This window comes from Epinephelus fuscoguttatus, linkage group LG23 (genome assembly GCF_011397635.1).
Source record: "Epinephelus fuscoguttatus linkage group LG23, E.fuscoguttatus.final_Chr_v1".
Classification (NCBI taxonomy): Eukaryota; Metazoa; Chordata; class Actinopteri; order Perciformes; family Serranidae; genus Epinephelus; species Epinephelus fuscoguttatus.
The window spans coordinates 12,756,653-12,774,323 of NC_064774.1; the positions used below are offsets into that span (position 1 = coordinate 12,756,653).

Genomic DNA, 17,671 nt, shown 5'->3' on the forward strand with positions numbered 1-17,671 from the left:
GTGGCTACCTGAAGGGGCTGAGCTCTCCTGCCTCTTTGTTTCTACACTGTTGCTTGCTTTCTGTCTTGTGTGCGGTCCTCATCCATTAATACGTCCACCTTGATTATCATGCACCAAAATATTGCTGTCTGACCTGCTGAAAGTAAACTATCTTCACTGCTTCATGGTCAAACGAGTCACTAAAGGCTTTTGACAGAAAAATTGCGACAAACTGAACCTTTTCTAAAAACTGTAATAACACATGAAAGTTTTGGAGGCAGAGTACAAACATGATTGACGCAAAGTGAGGCCATATGTGTTTATAAACATGCATCAATTTTAGAAAAAAAAATTAAAAGAGTACTGTTTGCGGTGGAAACACTAGAGTCTAGGTACCATGTCTGAAGGGTTACTTTTGGTTCTGAAGGTACCACACCGAAACTGGGCCTAAAGTCACCAATCCAGTAGCACCGCCTCTTTCAGCATCCAGTCCATCAAAGTTAGACATGGTAAAAAAAACTCCAAAAGAACCCCAACATACAGTCCAAAATCCCCAAATATTCAACTCAGTATCACAGACAACAAAGGCATTTACAATTGGCTTTTATCAACAACAGCATCTGTTGCAATATTTGTAACATGCTCTCCACCTCCTCCCTCTCACCTTATCCTCCTCTCGGACCATGTACTGGGCCACTTTAAAGGAGCTGAGGTACTCGTTCATGTTCTGGACGTCCGAGTCGTCTGTGGCGTCTTGGCTTCGGTCCAGCAACCTCTCAATGGCAACGTTGTCGTAGTGGATCACGCTGCCCTCGTCCTCAACTTTGTCCCCTGAACTATTCTTCATACCTGTCAATTAAAGTCAGAGTTAAAAAGGCGAAATGATTTGTCCTGTTCTTCCAGACAAATTCCACATAGAAATGCATGCTGTCAATAAAACCAGAATAAGACCAACTGAGTCAAGACATTTAAGTGTGTTTGACAAAATAATTTCACTCAGGAGAGGAAGGCTGCCAAATCCTCCCTGTCAGAATCAATCCAACAAAATCCCTTAACGAAATATTCTATCACTTTACCTTCTACTTCATCCTTGAACAGCTCCTCTGTTCCAAACTTGAGGATGTCGTCCAATTCCTGTTTGGTCATGGAGCCAGCTTTGGAGCCCAGGCCTGGCCGGACCACCAGGTGGGTCAGCATCATCTTCCTCTTGGCCACCTGGGTGATGCGCTCCTCCACGCTGGCTCGCGTCACAAACCGGTAGATCATCACCTTGTTGGCCTGTCCGATTCGGTGGGCTCGACTGAACGCCTGTGCAGAGAGCGATACAGCTGAAACATGGAGTATCTGAATCCTTACCTCACTCAGCAACTGCCAGTCCACAGTACCTGTATGTCATTGTGAGGGTTCCAGTCAGAGTCGAAGATGACGACTGTGTCTGCCGTGGCCAAGTTGATGCCCAAACCTCCCGCTCTGGTGGAGAGCAGGAAACAGAACTGACAAGCACCAGGGGCTGCGAGCAGAGAGACAGAGAGAGTGTATAAGATATACAAACAGCCAGTAACATTCAAGGGATAGCTCAGGGTTTTTGACGGTTTGCCTAGTTTGACCGCAGTTCACAAGCAGTGATTGATGTGACTGACAGCTGCGTTAGAGACTCCTCAGCTCTGATTTCTTTCATACTGCCGTGTAGGATTCTAGCAAATGCCATCAGAAGCACTAAGTGGAGGCACAGGAACATGATTTTTTTCCACAGACTGTCTCATGTATTGTGTAGACGTAGGAACCGTTCCAACAAATACGAAAAAAGGTTATATGATCCAGTATCTCACCATTGAAGCGGTCGATGGCCTCTTGTCTCAGCGCTCCTGTGATGCCTCCATCAATTCTTTCATACTTGTAACCTTCATGGTCCAAGAAATCTTCTAGTAAATCCAGCATTTTAGTCATCTGTAAGCGGAAGAGAGAAAGAGAGCTGGTCTAAACCAAAATTTAAATGCTGCATTTTCAAACCCAGTAAAGATTCAGGCCAAAACACAAAACACGCCCCTATTATTTTCAATGTACAACCCCACACCGGCGGCGGCTAGATGTGCGTCGGTGCTCCTGGACGCACCGCCCCCGCAGCACTTTACACCACTGTCCAATGTCAAGCCTCGCTGCCCCCAGAGTTAAATGCATTTTCCACCTACTCGCTCTGTGCTTGTACATACTGGCTCCTCTCCTCACCATGGATGCATAAAGAGAACTCTGTTGCTGTCTCGTGTGTGACAGAGACTGGACGACTAGAGACTCGTTGAGGTCAAGAAATATCTGAGCTAAACTACCCACAATCCTGTCATCATAAAGACAATGGCCTACAAGATGTCCCTTGTTGAGTTTGAGGATTTAGTTTGTATTTTTTCAGAGATGACTTCATCATTTGAAAACCTCAGCAGAAGTTTAAATGTTTAAAAAATGATATTTGCTACAGCCCTACCTGTGTGTGTGTTTTCATCTACACTCGATGACCCACGCACAGCTGGAATCAATCTGCTGCTGAACCTTCTGGAGGCGTCATGGGAGTAATTTAACATCTGTGAAGGGAGGTGTCCATCTGGTGTGTGTACTTGCCTGTGCTTAGCATACTGTACTTGTGTGTGTCCATGTGAGTGTGTACCTGTGAGAACACCAGCACTCGGTGCCCCTGCTCTTTCAGTTTCCTCAGCATCTTCTGCAACAGCATCAGTTTCCCAGAGGCCTTAGTGAGGGCCGACCCCTCGTAAGCACCGTTGGGGGTTTTTTGGGCTTCCTACAAACACACACACACATGCCATGAGGAACAAATACATGTCTGCATCTTAACTGTAACTTTAACCATAAAATACATCTTAAAAGTACAAATATGTTACAACAAGCACTACTGAAAATGACCACAAGGTGTCACTGTTTTGCCATTTAGGAGTAATCCAAAGAATTTATTATCAAAGCATTGTCTTTGGCTACAAAGGGGGTATTGTCAAGGATAAGAGTGTGTGTGTGTGTTCTCACCATGGAGGCGACGGGGAAGAGGTAGGGATGGTTGCAGCACTTCTTCAGGTCCATCATGATGTTGAGCAGGGACACCTGGTTCCCTCCGCCTTTCGAGTTCAGAGCCTCAAAGTTCTTGGTCAGAATCAGCTTGTAGTATTTTCTGTTTTTATAAACATAAAGACAAATGAGGACATGATCATCACAGCGCCGCACACACAGACTAAGATAAACTTCCTTTTTCTCCTGTCCACCCTACATTGTTTAATTTTTAATGAAAACATCCTGAAGACTTTCTGAGGAATTGCCTCACTTCAATATTACTAATTGAAGTTATTAATTTTGTGCTGCAAAACATCGGATTGCTACAACTCCATTTAAACCTTAACAGTTTAGAGTTGAAATAATGGTTAAATGCAACCTTCATGCCATTCATTCATTCATTAATTAACTAATCTTTAAAAAATGCCCAGTTTTGTCGAGTCATGTCGTGTCTAAAAATGTCCATCATCAGCGTAAATCCACATTTCCCCTCCGAACCCTCCAGTGAATGTGTGTCGTACTTCTGCATGGGGCTCAGCTCCACCCTGACAATCAGCTCGGTCTTGGCGGGCATGTTTTTGAAGACGTCTGCCTTCAGCCTCCGCAGCATGTGAGGCCCCAACAGGTCATGGAGCTTCTTGATCTGATCCTCCTTGGAGATGTCGGCGAACTCCTCCAGGAAGCCTTCAAGGTTACTGCACACAGAGATGGAACTGGGTGAAGGACTGATAATACCCTCAAACATTCTTTGTATGTGACAGTTTTAGGTATACCTGTGTGTATATGTGTGTGTGCGTGTGTGAGAAGTCGTACTTGAAGCGGTTGGGTGTGAGGAAGTTGAGCAGGTGAAACAGCTCCTCCAGGTTGTTTTGGAGAGGAGTTCCCGTCAGCAGCAGCTTGTGGTCGATCTTATAGTCGTTCAGACGCCTGAAGAACTGCAAAGACAAGAAAACTCCTTCACTGATCTGCAGTTATTTTACATACATGTCTAACAAAATTCAGCTCTAGCTTTAAAGTAAGACAAACTTGCACTATAAAAAAGCCAAAACCTGTCAAGGATACTGTAGTTAATTCAAAAAGAGTGTTGCCATTTGATGGTTTGTCCACCAGAGAGTGCTGACCAGTAAGGCTGGCGTCAACCACAGAGACTCCAGAGGCCCGTACTACAGAGCAGGATTTGGAGTTAGTGAGGTAACTTCAGGGTTAACTCTGGGTTTTCAGTCCTACAAAGCTGGTTCTCTTTTGACCAGGTTTGTAGAAGTGTGTAGTACCGGTTATCCAGACGGCCAATGTTAGGGTTAGTCACCAGATAATGAAAACATATCCTGGATGAGTCGACCTGGCGTCGTAGTACAGGCCTCAGATAGACTAAAATTCTCCCTACATTTCAACCAATCTATTGGTCAATGGGTGAAAGAAATCTCTAGGTTATCTTAATCAGCCACAGTGTCCTGAGCGCACTCTACCTGGCAGCACTGTGTCTCCACCAAAGCGGTTATTTCCTGAGGCCAGCATATTTGACAGTTCTTTGCACTGGGAGCGCCGCATATTTACACTATGCTACAATCACCAGCAGCATGACGGGGTGCTGAGCATCTTTTTAGCACTTAGCACTGCACGTTTGGCTTTTTTTTTTTTTTCTGGTCGACAAGAGTTTGAAAACGTCCAACTTCGGGTTAAACACTGCACTTGTCACTGTCACTTTTTACCCAGCTGTCTAATTACAATGGAGGGGCAGGACAAATACAACAAAGACCAACCGTCACATCATAAATGTACAAGCACAGAACGACAACAATAGAGCATAAATTAATACTGAACCCACACAGATTAGGGGGTCAATCCTCCCGAATAGTCGAGCAAATGTTTGTCGACCAGAAAGGTTAGTAGTTGGCAAGATTTCGTTGGTCGCTTAGTCGAAGAAAAAGAAAATAACTAATAAACATGAAACTCTATAAGGATCTGCACCAAAACCTGTATGACTGGACCATGTGGGAATTTAATTTGAAAGGACAGACACAGGAAGTGTCCATGCTCATGTTAATTTCCAGGGCTGGTACCTGCGGTTATTCCACAGGCTAGTTAATAACATGTCGGGCAGGAAATCCAAAGTGTGGGATCATTTTGAGAAGGTGAAGGACGAACCCAAAGTGATATGTAAACTCATCTTCATTGGTCGACTACAAACATGACGTATCATCTGAAACATGGAAGTAGCTACATGCCCATTAGCCCACAGCGTCATTAACAGGCGGCTCGCTCAGTGTGTGACGTGCACTTGGAGATAAAATATAGGCCTATATTAATGAAGGTTCATTAGTACGGTTTTGTATTTCTCTGTAATGTAGCACAGTGTTAACAATGTTACTGATACTATTCTTTCTCACACCTTCAACTCAAATTATATCATTTAGTAATTACGTTAATATCATAAACGTGCAGGCAACTAGTCGACTAATGGTCTTAAATGACGACTATTGGTCGATGAGGAAAATTCTTAGTCGAGAGCAGCCCTAATCCAAAGCGAGTACTCTATCTTGTACCTACATTTTTACTTCCGCAGATATTCCGTTTCATAGCAACCAGATGCAACCAAATTGTCTCAACAAAAATGCTACGCCTCCAATGTGCTCTAGCACTCCCAGCTGGGCGTTTCCTGACAAGTGCTGGGTGTTTTCAGCTGGGAAAAAAACACATGCGCGAAATGAACCACACAACTCTTTTACGAATGAGAATTTGGTCCAACAAGAGCATAGCAACCAACCACGAGGACGTTGTCAGCCCTACTGACCAGCATTTTTTACAACTGTAAGATCTCCCTCTCAGTACATGTAAGGGTGACAATCCTCTAAAAATGTGAGGCCTTTTTATCAAAAATGTAATAAACTATTTAGTGCAGTAGTTCCCAACTGGTCCAGCTACGGTCCAGTTTAACATATTCGGCATCATACATGTTATTGGCCATGTCTCTGTCAAGTAGCTGCCTGTTAGTCACTCACTCTACAGCAGAAAACGGTACTTCAAAATAAAAGCTCTGAGCTGAAAATTTACAATACAGTACTAAAGCGTTGTTTTTTCAAACTTGAGTTCAAGTGACTCGTTCCATTGGCGAGTCACTTGCGGTCCATCCAGAATGGAAACCTCAACCCGCTTTTAGACTGTGACCCACCAGTTGGGAACCTCTGATTTAGTGGGATTTATATTAACATTGACACACATTAGCTCCAGTACCTTGGACTGATTGTTCTTGAGGCGGTGGGCCTCGTCCACCACCAGACAGGCCCAGTCGATGGACTTGAGCGCCGTCTGGTCGATGGTCACCAACTCGTAGGAGGTCAGCAGCACGTGGAATTTGATGGGAGCCTCTCTCTGCAGGGAGACAAAAGAGAAAGGATTTTAATATATGTGCTTTTTTAATATCATTATAGTTGTTAATGTTTATGGTAACAGGTTTAAATTTGGCAAGCTAATTTTTCGAGTTATGGTTCAGATCAAACTTGTCACTCAAAAACAGCTAATAAATAATTAGAGTTTTGAGTTACATTTTTCAAAGACTTATCAAGGATCTTTAAAAACAATAACTTGATTAGATCAAACAATTACTTCACGACTTTCCTCGTCATCGTCTATCATCCCCATATTTAATTTTAATATTTTGTCCCTCTCCCTTCTCACCCTCAGTTTGAAGGCCTTCTTCCCTCCTTTGACGGCCGTGTCGTCGAAGGAGAACTCGTTCTCTCTGATGATGGCTCGGCTGTCTTTGTCTCCCGTGTACGTCACCACGTAGAAGTCGGGCGCCCACATCTCAAACTCCCTCTCCCAGTTGATGATGGTGGAGAGCGGAGCACTGACCAGGAACGGACCCTTAGTGTGGCCCTGGGGGACGGAAGAGGAAGAACAATTCATACAGTCTTTTCAGTGAAACGAGACAACAGTAGGACCAAAGGGGCTCCTGTACCTCTTTGAAGAGTGAGTAGAGGAAGACGATGGTCTGGATGGTCTTGCCGAGGCCCATCTCGTCTGCCAGGATGGTGTCTGTGCCCTGAGCCCAGGAAAACCGGAGCCAGTTCAGACCCTCCAGCTGGTACAGGTGCAGCGTCCCACCTGTCGATGTTACAAAGTCGGGCTGTTCCTCGTATTTTATCGTAGGCTGGAAGGAGAGAGCAAAGAGATGAGACCTTATTGGGACACAGTTCATTTTATATTTAACTCATATGGTCATCTGCTCCAGACAGGTTACCGCAAGTGTTTAAATTAATCACTCTGCTACATGTAGCTACATGCTAACATCTGGATAACACATAATCTTGGTTGCCAGTGTCGTTAAATTTCACATCATATTCCTGCAGGAACATGTCTGGTTGTGTACATTGTTTTGGTTTAGAAGCTTTAATGGGTGATCTTTCATAGTGAAAAGTGATGATAAACACCATTACAGTCATTCCCCAGCTGCAAATATACTGCTACATGTAGCTACATGCTAACTTCAGGGCAACATGTAATCTTGGTCGCCGATGTTGTTAATTTCTCCCCAATTTCGGATGATATTTCTGCTGAAATATGTCCACTTAATTTAATTTAATTTAGTTTATTTGATAGGGACAATGCAGGTTAACATAGTAACACTTCCACTCGTTACAAACAAGTCAATGTGACTGATGTTCTGCATACAGAGATTATAGCTAATGCTAGTTTCCAACTCCCGTCCCTAGTTAGGCTTTTAGTAAAAGAAAAAAGACATCAAAATTACATACCAATACAATAAAATTTACAGTACCTCTGAAATCATACCAAGTCATGACCCATTAAAAGTGCATGCAGCTCTGATTTTGTTTCAGCCAGACATTTTTATTAAAAATCCTTACGTCTCGGGTTAGTTTTATTTCGGTCGGTAGTGAGTTCCACATCTGGGAGCCCTTTATAGAGAAGGCTGATTGCCCAAAGGAGGTCTTATGACGCAAGATTTTACAGTTACCACTTGCTGTACCCCTGGTGATCCTATCACTATTTTGTCTGCTAAAAAGACTGCACAGAACATCTGGTGCCGAGTTCTGCAAACACTAAAAAAACAGTTTAACAGAGGAAAAATTTAGGAAATTATCAAAACTAAGCAAATTGTACTTGAGTTTAGACAGCAGAAATTGTCGCTATACGCAGTCATTCTCTGGCTCCAAGCGCACTGCTACATGTAGCTACATGCTAACATCAGCAAACCAGGTGATCTTGGCTGCCAGTGTTGTTAATTTATCCCCAGTTGTGAATCATGTTCCTGCTGAAACATGTCCGGTTGTGTTTAGAAGTACCTTTCAGTGTAGAGAGCGCTGCTTTACACCATTACAGTCATTCCCAAGCTGCAAATATACTGCTACATGTAGCTACATGCTAACGTCAGGGAAACATGTAATCTTGGTTGCTGATGATGTTAATTTCTCCCCAGTTTTGGATCATATTCCTGCTGAAACATGCACCCTTTGGTTTAGAAGCCAGTTAGTTTTGTTTGACAAGATAAAACCAATCCACTTAACAAACGTTTGAAAAATGACTGTATATTTCATTGACCTGATTAATATACACATAAAGAGAATATGGTTCCACCTTGTAAGAAACAGGTAAGATGAATAGATTGCATAAGAATACTTAAAATTTAATCATCAAAAATAAAAGCAATGCCCCCATTTCCAAACAATTTGGTTGTCTTTCTAAACCTGACTGAAGCTCCAGAGAGTCAGATGGAAGAGTTGGTGTAAAATACCAACAGGAAGCAGCTTGAAAGACAAAATACTGAAACTAGAGTTAACTCACATCAGTGACCGGCGAAGCAGGAGACTCCTCTTCACCCTCCTGGTTCTTGCTCCTTATCCTCCTGGGTTTGTCTGGATCCTCCTTCATTATTGCATCTCTGTTGGACAGAGAAATATCAGTGACTATGTTTTCATGCACACCAATATTACACTGTTATTCCAAACAGAACAATACTTCAAATTTGATAATGACCATTTAATGAGCATATTCCTATTCCTAACTATTTAAACAGCTTAGTAGGAATATTGTCTTCATCAGAATAAAAACCAGAATATTTTGTCGATGTTAACACAAAAATAAACAAAACGAGATGTGTAAATACAAGAAATAAATGTTGAAGCTGAACTATGCACTGACCTACAGTAGGTTCCCGTACTTTCGGGTACTCTCGAGTCTCCTGATAAACCTCTAACGTAATGAAAAAAAAAAAAAAAAGCTGAAACAACATCATCACTGCAGTCATTTTGAAAACAACTCGACAGTAATGGCTGTAAAAAAAATAATAATAAAAATGGTCTGTTTTTTCCCATAATGACGTCAGTGGTGGTGAAATATGCTTCCAACACGTCCTACCTGTGTCTCCAGTAGTTTGCCTTGTAAATTGCGAATTCAGGGATGTCCATGTCGTCTCTCTCCCAGGTACACTGGTCGTAGGTCAGGTCTCTCCATTTCACCAGGTAGTGGTACATCCCCTTTTTATCCACACTGGCACAGAGACACACACAGAACAGTGAGTGCTTGCGTTATGTGTTTGAATGTATTCGGATTTTGTAAACCACCATTTTGTACTACAACAGTACTGCGGTGTTAAAACAGTCTCACAAGTGTTCACAAACAAATGTCAAGTCACTGAACTCAAAACACACAAATAAATGCGGTGATCTGAATCAGTAACTCATCATTTGAAAACCATAGAACTTGAGTTAATATCCCAGAGGCTGGTTGTACAAAAACACCTTAAGCTTTCTCCTTAAGTACGATACTTAAGGCTTAATTCCTCCTCAACTAAGGGACTTACACAGTTGCACAGAATCCCTTGAATAGTTTTCTTTGTTAAGGAAAAACATTCAGTCATTTACTGTGTTAAAAGAGATTTTACAGCAGCAAAATTTTCCATGGAAATTGTTTGTTTGCTGGGACTCACACTTGTGACGCTTGCTATCGTCTCACAAAGTTGGCTTATAGTTAGGGAGTGAAAAAATGACAAAGACAAGAAAACCATATTGGTTAGAGGAGGAGAAGATCAAACTTCTAGAGGAATACAATCATAGAAAGCACAAACTACAAAGTAAATTTGATCCCCAAATATCAGAAAACGATTGTCGGAGGAAACTGCAATGAGAATTAAATCCATAGTATTAAATTTAAAAGTGTATCCACTGGGCTCTCCTGGTCACAGAACACTTTTCTCAGGGTGTGTTAGTTTTTTCATTTATCACCATAATCTCAGTCACTTTGCAGTCAACCCTCCAGTCAAACCTGGAGCGACATCACTTTTTTTAACCTTTGAATCCCGAGCACATTGGTTTGATTTATTTCAAAATACACAAGAAGAAAGGCAATGAGCAATTCGGCAAGAAATGTTCCGTAAACTGCGAGACGTTAGTAGATTTGTAAATTATTTTTAAAAAATCTATGGAAGAAATATGCATAAATATGTATTTTAAAATTATGTTACAAATTTTAAGCACTTTTTTTAAGATTATGCCCTTATTTGAGTTTGTTTTTTAATTTTCGTCACCTTTTTCTCTTATTTCTTGCTATTTTTATCTTGTTATTTTTTGCTAATTGCCTTCTTCACATGTTTTTGAAAGAAATCAAGTCACTTTGCTCAGGTTTCAATGCGTTAAGGTAGAGTCAGAGGTACCTTAAAAATATTTTTACCTGAATTTGGTTTTTGTCTTTTGTGCAACGGTCAAGCGATTCCTTAATTATAAGACCAAGACAAGAAGAAAACCATAAATACTTAACATTTTAAGGAAACCTTAAGGGTGTTTTGTGCAACTGATTTCATTTTGAGGAAACCTTTACTAGGACTTTAAGGAAAATATTAACTTAAGGTGTTCTGTGCAACTGGCCCTCGGCTTTTATTTGCTTCAGTCACTGAATTCAACCAATGTACATCTGGGACAGGCCTTTAATTCCTTTCACATAGAACTCCTGTTTATCAAAAAAAGACAGAAATGTTATCAAATTTCTTATTTAAACAAGTGTGAATATTACTAGTATAAAAATGATCCTATCAAATAATATAATTTACAAATCATTCATTTGATCTGGCCTAGAGAGACAGCACATCTAGGTCCAACCTCATGAGCTGAAAGAGAGAGTTACACTGTCAGCTTTATGAAAAAAAAACCCATCTTAGTTATTTCAATAAGTGGACCCTTATGGACTAAAGACATGTAACTAACCGAGGAATGGACACATATTCAGACTTCAGACGAGGTGAATCACCACCTTGTCTCATATCTAGTTTACCATAATGGTAAATCTTTATTAATTATCTTTTAGTGCTTTTAGTGTAAAATAAATTGAACAGTTGAACTGAGCTAATCATGATATGCATAATGTGAGCAGCTAAGGTTAGCTCAGAATTCACAAATTCACATGCAAGGAAGACCATATGCTCTCCACTAGATGGCAGTAATGCAACATTTATGGATGCCAAACGCTGTTATTGTAAACAGAAGAAGAAGTGCTGCCACTAATGCATTGTGTTTTAGGAGTTACATTTGTTTGTGAGTACTTATGAGACCGTTTTAACCTCTTACTGTTGCAGCTGTGTGCTGTTGGACTGCATTTCCCAGTGTTCTCCTGTGTTTTCCCTGCCCCTTTCCCCAGTGTCTGTCTGTGTCTTGTGGCTTCCCTTCCCTGGCTCCTGGCTGACTACACACACCTGGCTGATCACACACACCTGCCTTCCATCAAGCTCATCAACCTCCAGTCTATATCTACCCCTGGTTCTCACCCACTCATCGCCAGAATGTTGTTCAACCCTCTGTGGTAGTTTTCTCAGGCCAGACTTTAAGAAAGGACAATTTATTGATTGTGATTTCCCCGTGTTGTTTCCGCCTTTTTGTTAATCCTGATTCTCCGTATGTTCCAGGACCAGTACGCATCTGCCTCTCCTTTCTCCAACCAACCTGCCAGCCATCCACCCATCTGCTCCCCAGCCAGCCCTGCTCATCATCCCCCTCACCCTTCTCACTTGATCCTTGGACCATTTTTTCCTTTTGTTGGAATAAATCCTTATTTTTTCCCCCAACTGTTTGTGTCCTGTGTGTGGGTTCCCCCAGTGTTCTCAACACTTAAAACAGACCAAAAACAAAATCCTGTTAACTGAAAAATAGTTAATGGCAGATGTTAATAAAGATAAATAAATCACACTGGCTTGGATTGCATTATAAATTAATGACAATACACTCAGGAACTGACGACACCACATTTCAAAAGCCCAGACACTGCGTGCTAATGCTCACACACAAGCCTCACCTGTGGTTGATGATGCGGTGGATCATCATCCACTCAGGCTTGATGCCGTATCTGTAGTACTTGTCTTCCAGCATGGCGTACTGGGGGTCCTTGGCCCTCCTCTTCTCGCTCTTCCCCACTCCGTTCTCGTCCTCTGCGCCCGACCCGTAATCCAGGCTGGGAGGCTCGTCCATGTCCGTCTTCCTCTGGTAGTTTCTGTACATCACCGAGTGAAAGATCTCCAGCTGGGAGGAGGAAGGAGAACAGGAACAGGAAGATGAGGATTGGGAGAAAAGTTCTGAGCAGTTCTAGACTCGATGTGACCGTCACTTGAATCCTTTCTGTCTCACCTGCAGCTCAGTGATCCAGGTACAGTGCCAGTACGACTGCCCAGTCAGCTTGACAAAGAACTCCCTCTCGGCTCGGCCCTTCATGGGAGGCGGCAGTGGGGCATCAGGCGGGGCATCAGGAGCCGGGGGGACAGGGATGGGAGGCGGAGGTTCACCCCATCGCCAGTGGAGGATCTTCTGGACACGTCCTTTGATTGGCGGACACTAAAGGAGGAATACTAAGAATAGTTAATCCTAGGAAGTGTGAACGGATCCTGTGTTTGCAGTCAAACAGTTGGTTAGGACTAAGACTATTTATTTAGTAACACTCAGCTGAATCTGTTTGATACATCTGTATATTTGGGCCCCCGCTTATCCGGGGCTGGGTCGCGAGGGCACCCCAGAGCACCCCAGACGTCCCTCTCCCAAGCAACGCTTTCGTGCTCCTCCTGGAGGACCCCGAGGCGTTCCCAGGCCAGATGAGATACGTAATCCCTCCATCATGTTCTGGTCTGCCCCGGGGCCTCCTACCAGTGGGACGTGCCCGAAACACCTATAACGAGAGGTGCCCAAGAGGCATCCTGATCAGATACCTGAACTACCTCAACTGAACCTTTTCGATGCAAAAGAGTAGTGGCTCTACTCCGAGCTCCCTCCAAACATCCAAGCTCCTTACCTTATCTCTAAGGCTGAGCCCAGCCACCCCACGGAGGAATCTCATTTCAGTCACTACCCAGAGTTTATGACCATAGGTGAGGGTTGGGACATAGATGGACCAGAAAATCAAAAGCTTTGCCTTCCAGTTCAGCTTCGTCTTCACCACGATAGTTGCGCCTGCATCACTGCAAAAGCTGCACCAAACTGCTGATCCATCTCACGCTCCATTCTGCCGCTGGGGGGACGAAGGGGTGTGGTCTGGGAACCTCAGAATTGCATCTCTGCTTTATGCAGATGATGTGGTTCTGTTGCCCTCATCACACCACGACCTCCACATTTACACATGCCCATGAAATTGTCTTTGTCTAGGACACATTTAGCTTGGAATACATTTTCTCTCAAGTGTCTTGAATCTACCTTCTCATATATTTCAATATTCGATACAGTTCAATTTCTCATATGTCTAAAATTTTAACGGCAGCTTTGGTATTTTTCAACCTTGAACCTACTTTTTAATATTTCTCACCGTGCAGCGCGGACAAAGCCACTCTCCATTGGGGATCTCCGGCAGCGGCGGGTTGAGACAGTGGATGTGGTAGGAGGAGGTGCAGGTGTCGCAGCACAGCAGCTCGCCTCCGTCTTTACACACCCGACAGAACTCCATGTGGTCGTCATCCTCCTCGTCCGCCCCGGTGTGGACCCCGACTCTGACCTCCGATATCACCCTGTCCTCGCTGTCCTCCTCGAAATCCTCAAAGTCCTCGTCCTTTGCTTCCCACTGGATTCCCTCTTTTTCCTGAGGAAGGAAATAGTTCATTAACTGACATGTCAAATATATATAAATATATGTTTTGACAGAATTTTGACAATGACAAATATCCTGTTAGGGGTCGCTTGTGGACTTGGGGACTTGGGGTCTATCCCAGCAGACAGTGGGCGAGAGGCAGGGTACACTTTGCACAGGTAGCCTGGCTTGGCGTGGTTTGGGATTTCAACTTCACACAACTTCTAATATGGCTGATAGTGAACATGAAACAGTACAAACAGGACGCAGGAGAGAAACTAAACTCCAAACCACAGAGATTCACTTAGATGCTACAGACGTACTGAGAGCTGAACACACAGAGACTTTTAAAAACGCCTTTCTCTCTGCTCTCATGCAGATACAGGTGAGGAGAGTCTCACAAAAACACACGCTTATTTTGGGGGCAGAACGGGGGATCGTCACCGCTACTCGCTTGAGGGCTTTTCAATCTACTCCTGAGAAGGTCCATCTCTGGCGCAGCTTAATATGTCAAGGCGCGTCTAAACTGACAATGGAAACACAAATTGGAACAGGCATGGCTTTACTCTGTGCGGCCAAGAGTGACAATTGAAAAAGGGGTCATCAAGTAACCTGCATGTCTTTGGATGGGAGGAAACTAGAGTACCTGGAGAAAACCCACGCTGACACGAGGAGAACATGGAAGCTCTACACAGAAGGGCTGCCAAAACCGCAGAATCAATAATGGCTTTGGTGTCAATTAAATCTTATCATTTCCCATCCCTAATACCTGACTTTAGAAACACTATTCCAGTCAAGAGCATGTCAGAGATGTGATCTTGTCTTCTTGTGCACCCCCTGTCCATCCCTCTCCTTTTCAGCTGCAGAGAGTCTCATTCACGCGTTCGTCACTTCCAGACTTGATTACTGCAACAGTCTCCTCTACGGTTCATCATCCAAAACTCTCAAGAAACTACAATACAAATACAAACTCCTCCTCCTCATCACCTATAAAGCCCTCCACAACTTGACTCCCCTCTACCCGTCTTAGCTACTCCATCAGTACACTCCCTCCTGCACTCTCAGGTCTGCTGATGCCAACCTCCTGCCTTTCTCTGTGTTATTAGGTTGCCAGCACCTGAACACAACTCCACCTAACACCTCTGCACTCCACATTTAACTCACAGTGATTCATTGAGCTGACTTATTTTACTTGTTTCGGTATAAAGACAGTTATCTGTGTCATGGTAACCGAAAAATGAACATTGAGTTTAATTTGTGAAGTGACTGAATAGATCTACACCCACAGCACCACTTCAGGTATCAGTCTTTGCCTGGACAGGATTGTGTTCGTCTGAATTCAGCCAGCCTTCCGCTGAGATTTGCGACGCAGCTACAAAGCCTCTATTCATCTGCAGCTCCGAGCAAGTAAAAACAAACCCACTTTAATTGTCTTTTCTTATTCTCACTCGGCCTTGCCAAGTCGACACGTCACTTCAAGATAAATATATGAATAAGGATGCTGAGCAAAAAAACCAGACGTGGTCCTGTACTCACGCAGTGCGGGCAGCTCCACTTGCCCTCGGGGGCCTTGTCCAGCTCGGGCTCGAGGCAGACGAGGTGGTACGCTCGGGGACAAGTGTCGCACAGGATGATCTCTCCGCCCTGCTGACACACCTCGCAGTAGTCCTGATGATCCGTCTCGTAGCCGTCTCCCTCCTCTTCACCTTGGACTGCAGGGCGTGAGACAAACACAGAAAGATGTCTGAAACATGTCGGGAATTAGTTCGGGTTTTTTCAAGAGGATCTGTTTGAGGTACTTAGTCAGGTACATAGTCAGAGTGTTACCTACAGTAGATGGCAGTCAGTACGCCCCCACTTTGGAGAAGCAGACAGGAGTACCGCCACAGAAGCTAAGCAATGTACTGCTGCGAACAGGGCAGCAGCCGAACGTATGTTAGCCACATATAACAATCTATATCAGTTCAAGTCTAAACTATATTTAGAATATTTTCACTGCTTTACCTTGGCATCAGACATCCCTTTTAGACAAAGAACTGAAGCCGTTAACAAAAACTAGTGGCAATAAAGGCCAACTGTTTCATTGCTTCACGTTGCCTATGTCCCAGCTAAAAAGGTGCACTTGAACACACCGCAAAGACTACAGCCAACGACCAACTAGCACATATGTTTCCCACCTGTGTATAAGGACTCTCCATACACTCAGGGACAACTAATTTTCTGTAACCGCTTATCCTTATACTGGGTCGCAGTGTGCTGGAGCCTATCCCAGCTGACATTGGGTGAGAGGCAGGGTACACCCTGGACAGGTCACCAGACTATCACAGGGCTGACACATGGAGACAGACAACCATTCACATTCACACCTACGGACAATTTAGAGTCACCAGTTAATCTGCATGTCTTTGGACTGTGGGAGGAAGCTGGAGTACCTGGAGGAAACCCACGCTGACACAGGGAGAACATGCAAACTCTACAAAGAAGGGCCCCAGCCGGTGGATTCAGACCCCAAACCCCCTTGCTATGAGGCGACAGTCATTGTATTTGTCATCCAAAAAGTTAAGCCAGAAGACCGACGGGACTGATTCAAGATGCTAGTTAGCCAGTTAGCACATTAACAACACATCCAAATGCTGAAGGAACAAATGATATTTACCGTGTCCTAACGAACAATAATGCAAACAGTTCTGAACCGTTTCTGCTAAAGAGCTCAATGGCTACAAAAATAATCTTACCTAGTATATAGTATAAGGTTTGTTTCGATCCACAGCATCTTGCATGGATGTATGACTTAAGCCATTTGTTTACTTGCCTCACTTCCATTTCTCAACTTGTGCACTGAGTTGAACAGCCAATCAAAGTGATCTCATTCACCAGCAAGCTCAGACGACATGCTGATTCAGCTGAAAAACAGCCGACAAGGGCTGACCAGTGCCAACGATGTGGGACACACCGCAAAAACTAGAGCAATATACTTTGATCGACAGGCAACTGTTGGCTTGGTGTGTCAGTGCCCTTACCTCGCTGTAGCCGAGAGCTGCTGGTCTGCTGCTGCCTCGATCAGCTAGTTAGTTTGTGTTATAGTGTGACTTTGGTGAATCTGAAGTTACCCTTTAAAACCCCAATGACACACAATAGAGCAGGAGACAAGCAGCTCCAAATTTCTGCGAGGTGAATTACTGTTTTTGTCGATGTAGTCTGGTGGCGTAGAAGAGAGCATAGGTAAATAACGTACACTTAAACTGATGTACTGCAGTACTTGTCTTCAATGCTAGTACTCCTGCCTGCTTCTCCAAACTGGGGGTCATGCCAACCGACATCCACTTCAAAAAATCCAAACTACACTATAATACAGATTTGGCATACTTCATCTATAATTATATATAATACATGTAATGGACAGGTTGTGACTGTACTTGTATTTTTCTTCTTCTTCTTGGCAGGCCGTCCTCGCTTGTTCTTCTTAACACGGCCGGAGCTGTCAGAGCGAACCGAGGAGCTGTGCACGCTGGAGTCCTCCTGCTCGGACTCATCCTCGTCCATGTCCTCGCTCTGACAGAGAGCAAAGAAAGGGTCAAAGAAAGAAGAAACAACAGTA

General features: G+C 43.7%; 1 protein-coding gene across 8 annotated transcripts in view; it reads right to left on the minus strand.

Annotated features, from left to right (window-relative positions):
- Nucleotides 1-17,671, minus strand: part of chd3 (chromodomain helicase DNA binding protein 3) — a 69,250-nt gene that overhangs the window by 40,506 nt on the left and 11,073 nt on the right. For 5 of the 8 annotated variants that reach the window (XM_049569455.1, XM_049569453.1, XM_049569450.1 and 2 more), the window contains exons 7-25: nucleotides 17,490-17,625; nucleotides 15,610-15,785; nucleotides 13,816-14,085; nucleotides 12,654-12,857; nucleotides 12,325-12,548; nucleotides 9,403-9,534; nucleotides 9,187-9,237; nucleotides 8,830-8,926; nucleotides 6,986-7,177; nucleotides 6,703-6,903; nucleotides 6,259-6,396; nucleotides 3,841-3,962; nucleotides 3,549-3,722; nucleotides 3,007-3,148; nucleotides 2,636-2,767; nucleotides 1,809-1,926; nucleotides 1,365-1,489; nucleotides 1,056-1,287; nucleotides 644-828 (exon numbers count right to left, since the gene is read on the minus strand). In XM_049569455.1, coding sequence (XP_049425412.1) covers nucleotides 644-828; nucleotides 1,056-1,287; nucleotides 1,365-1,489; nucleotides 1,809-1,926; nucleotides 2,636-2,767; nucleotides 3,007-3,148; nucleotides 3,549-3,722; nucleotides 3,841-3,962; nucleotides 6,259-6,396; nucleotides 6,703-6,903; nucleotides 6,986-7,177; nucleotides 8,830-8,926; nucleotides 9,187-9,237; nucleotides 9,403-9,534; nucleotides 12,325-12,548; nucleotides 12,654-12,857; nucleotides 13,816-14,085; nucleotides 15,610-15,785; nucleotides 17,490-17,625 — 3,051 coding nt within the window. The remainder of the gene's footprint in view (nucleotides 1-643; nucleotides 829-1,055; nucleotides 1,288-1,364; nucleotides 1,490-1,808; nucleotides 1,927-2,635; nucleotides 2,768-3,006; nucleotides 3,149-3,548; nucleotides 3,723-3,840; nucleotides 3,963-6,258; nucleotides 6,397-6,702; nucleotides 6,904-6,985; nucleotides 7,178-8,829; nucleotides 8,927-9,186; nucleotides 9,238-9,402; nucleotides 9,535-12,324; nucleotides 12,549-12,653; nucleotides 12,858-13,815; nucleotides 14,086-15,609; nucleotides 15,786-17,489; nucleotides 17,626-17,671) is intronic. The other 3 variants (XM_049569457.1, XM_049569454.1, XM_049569456.1) reach the window with 1 other exon arrangement.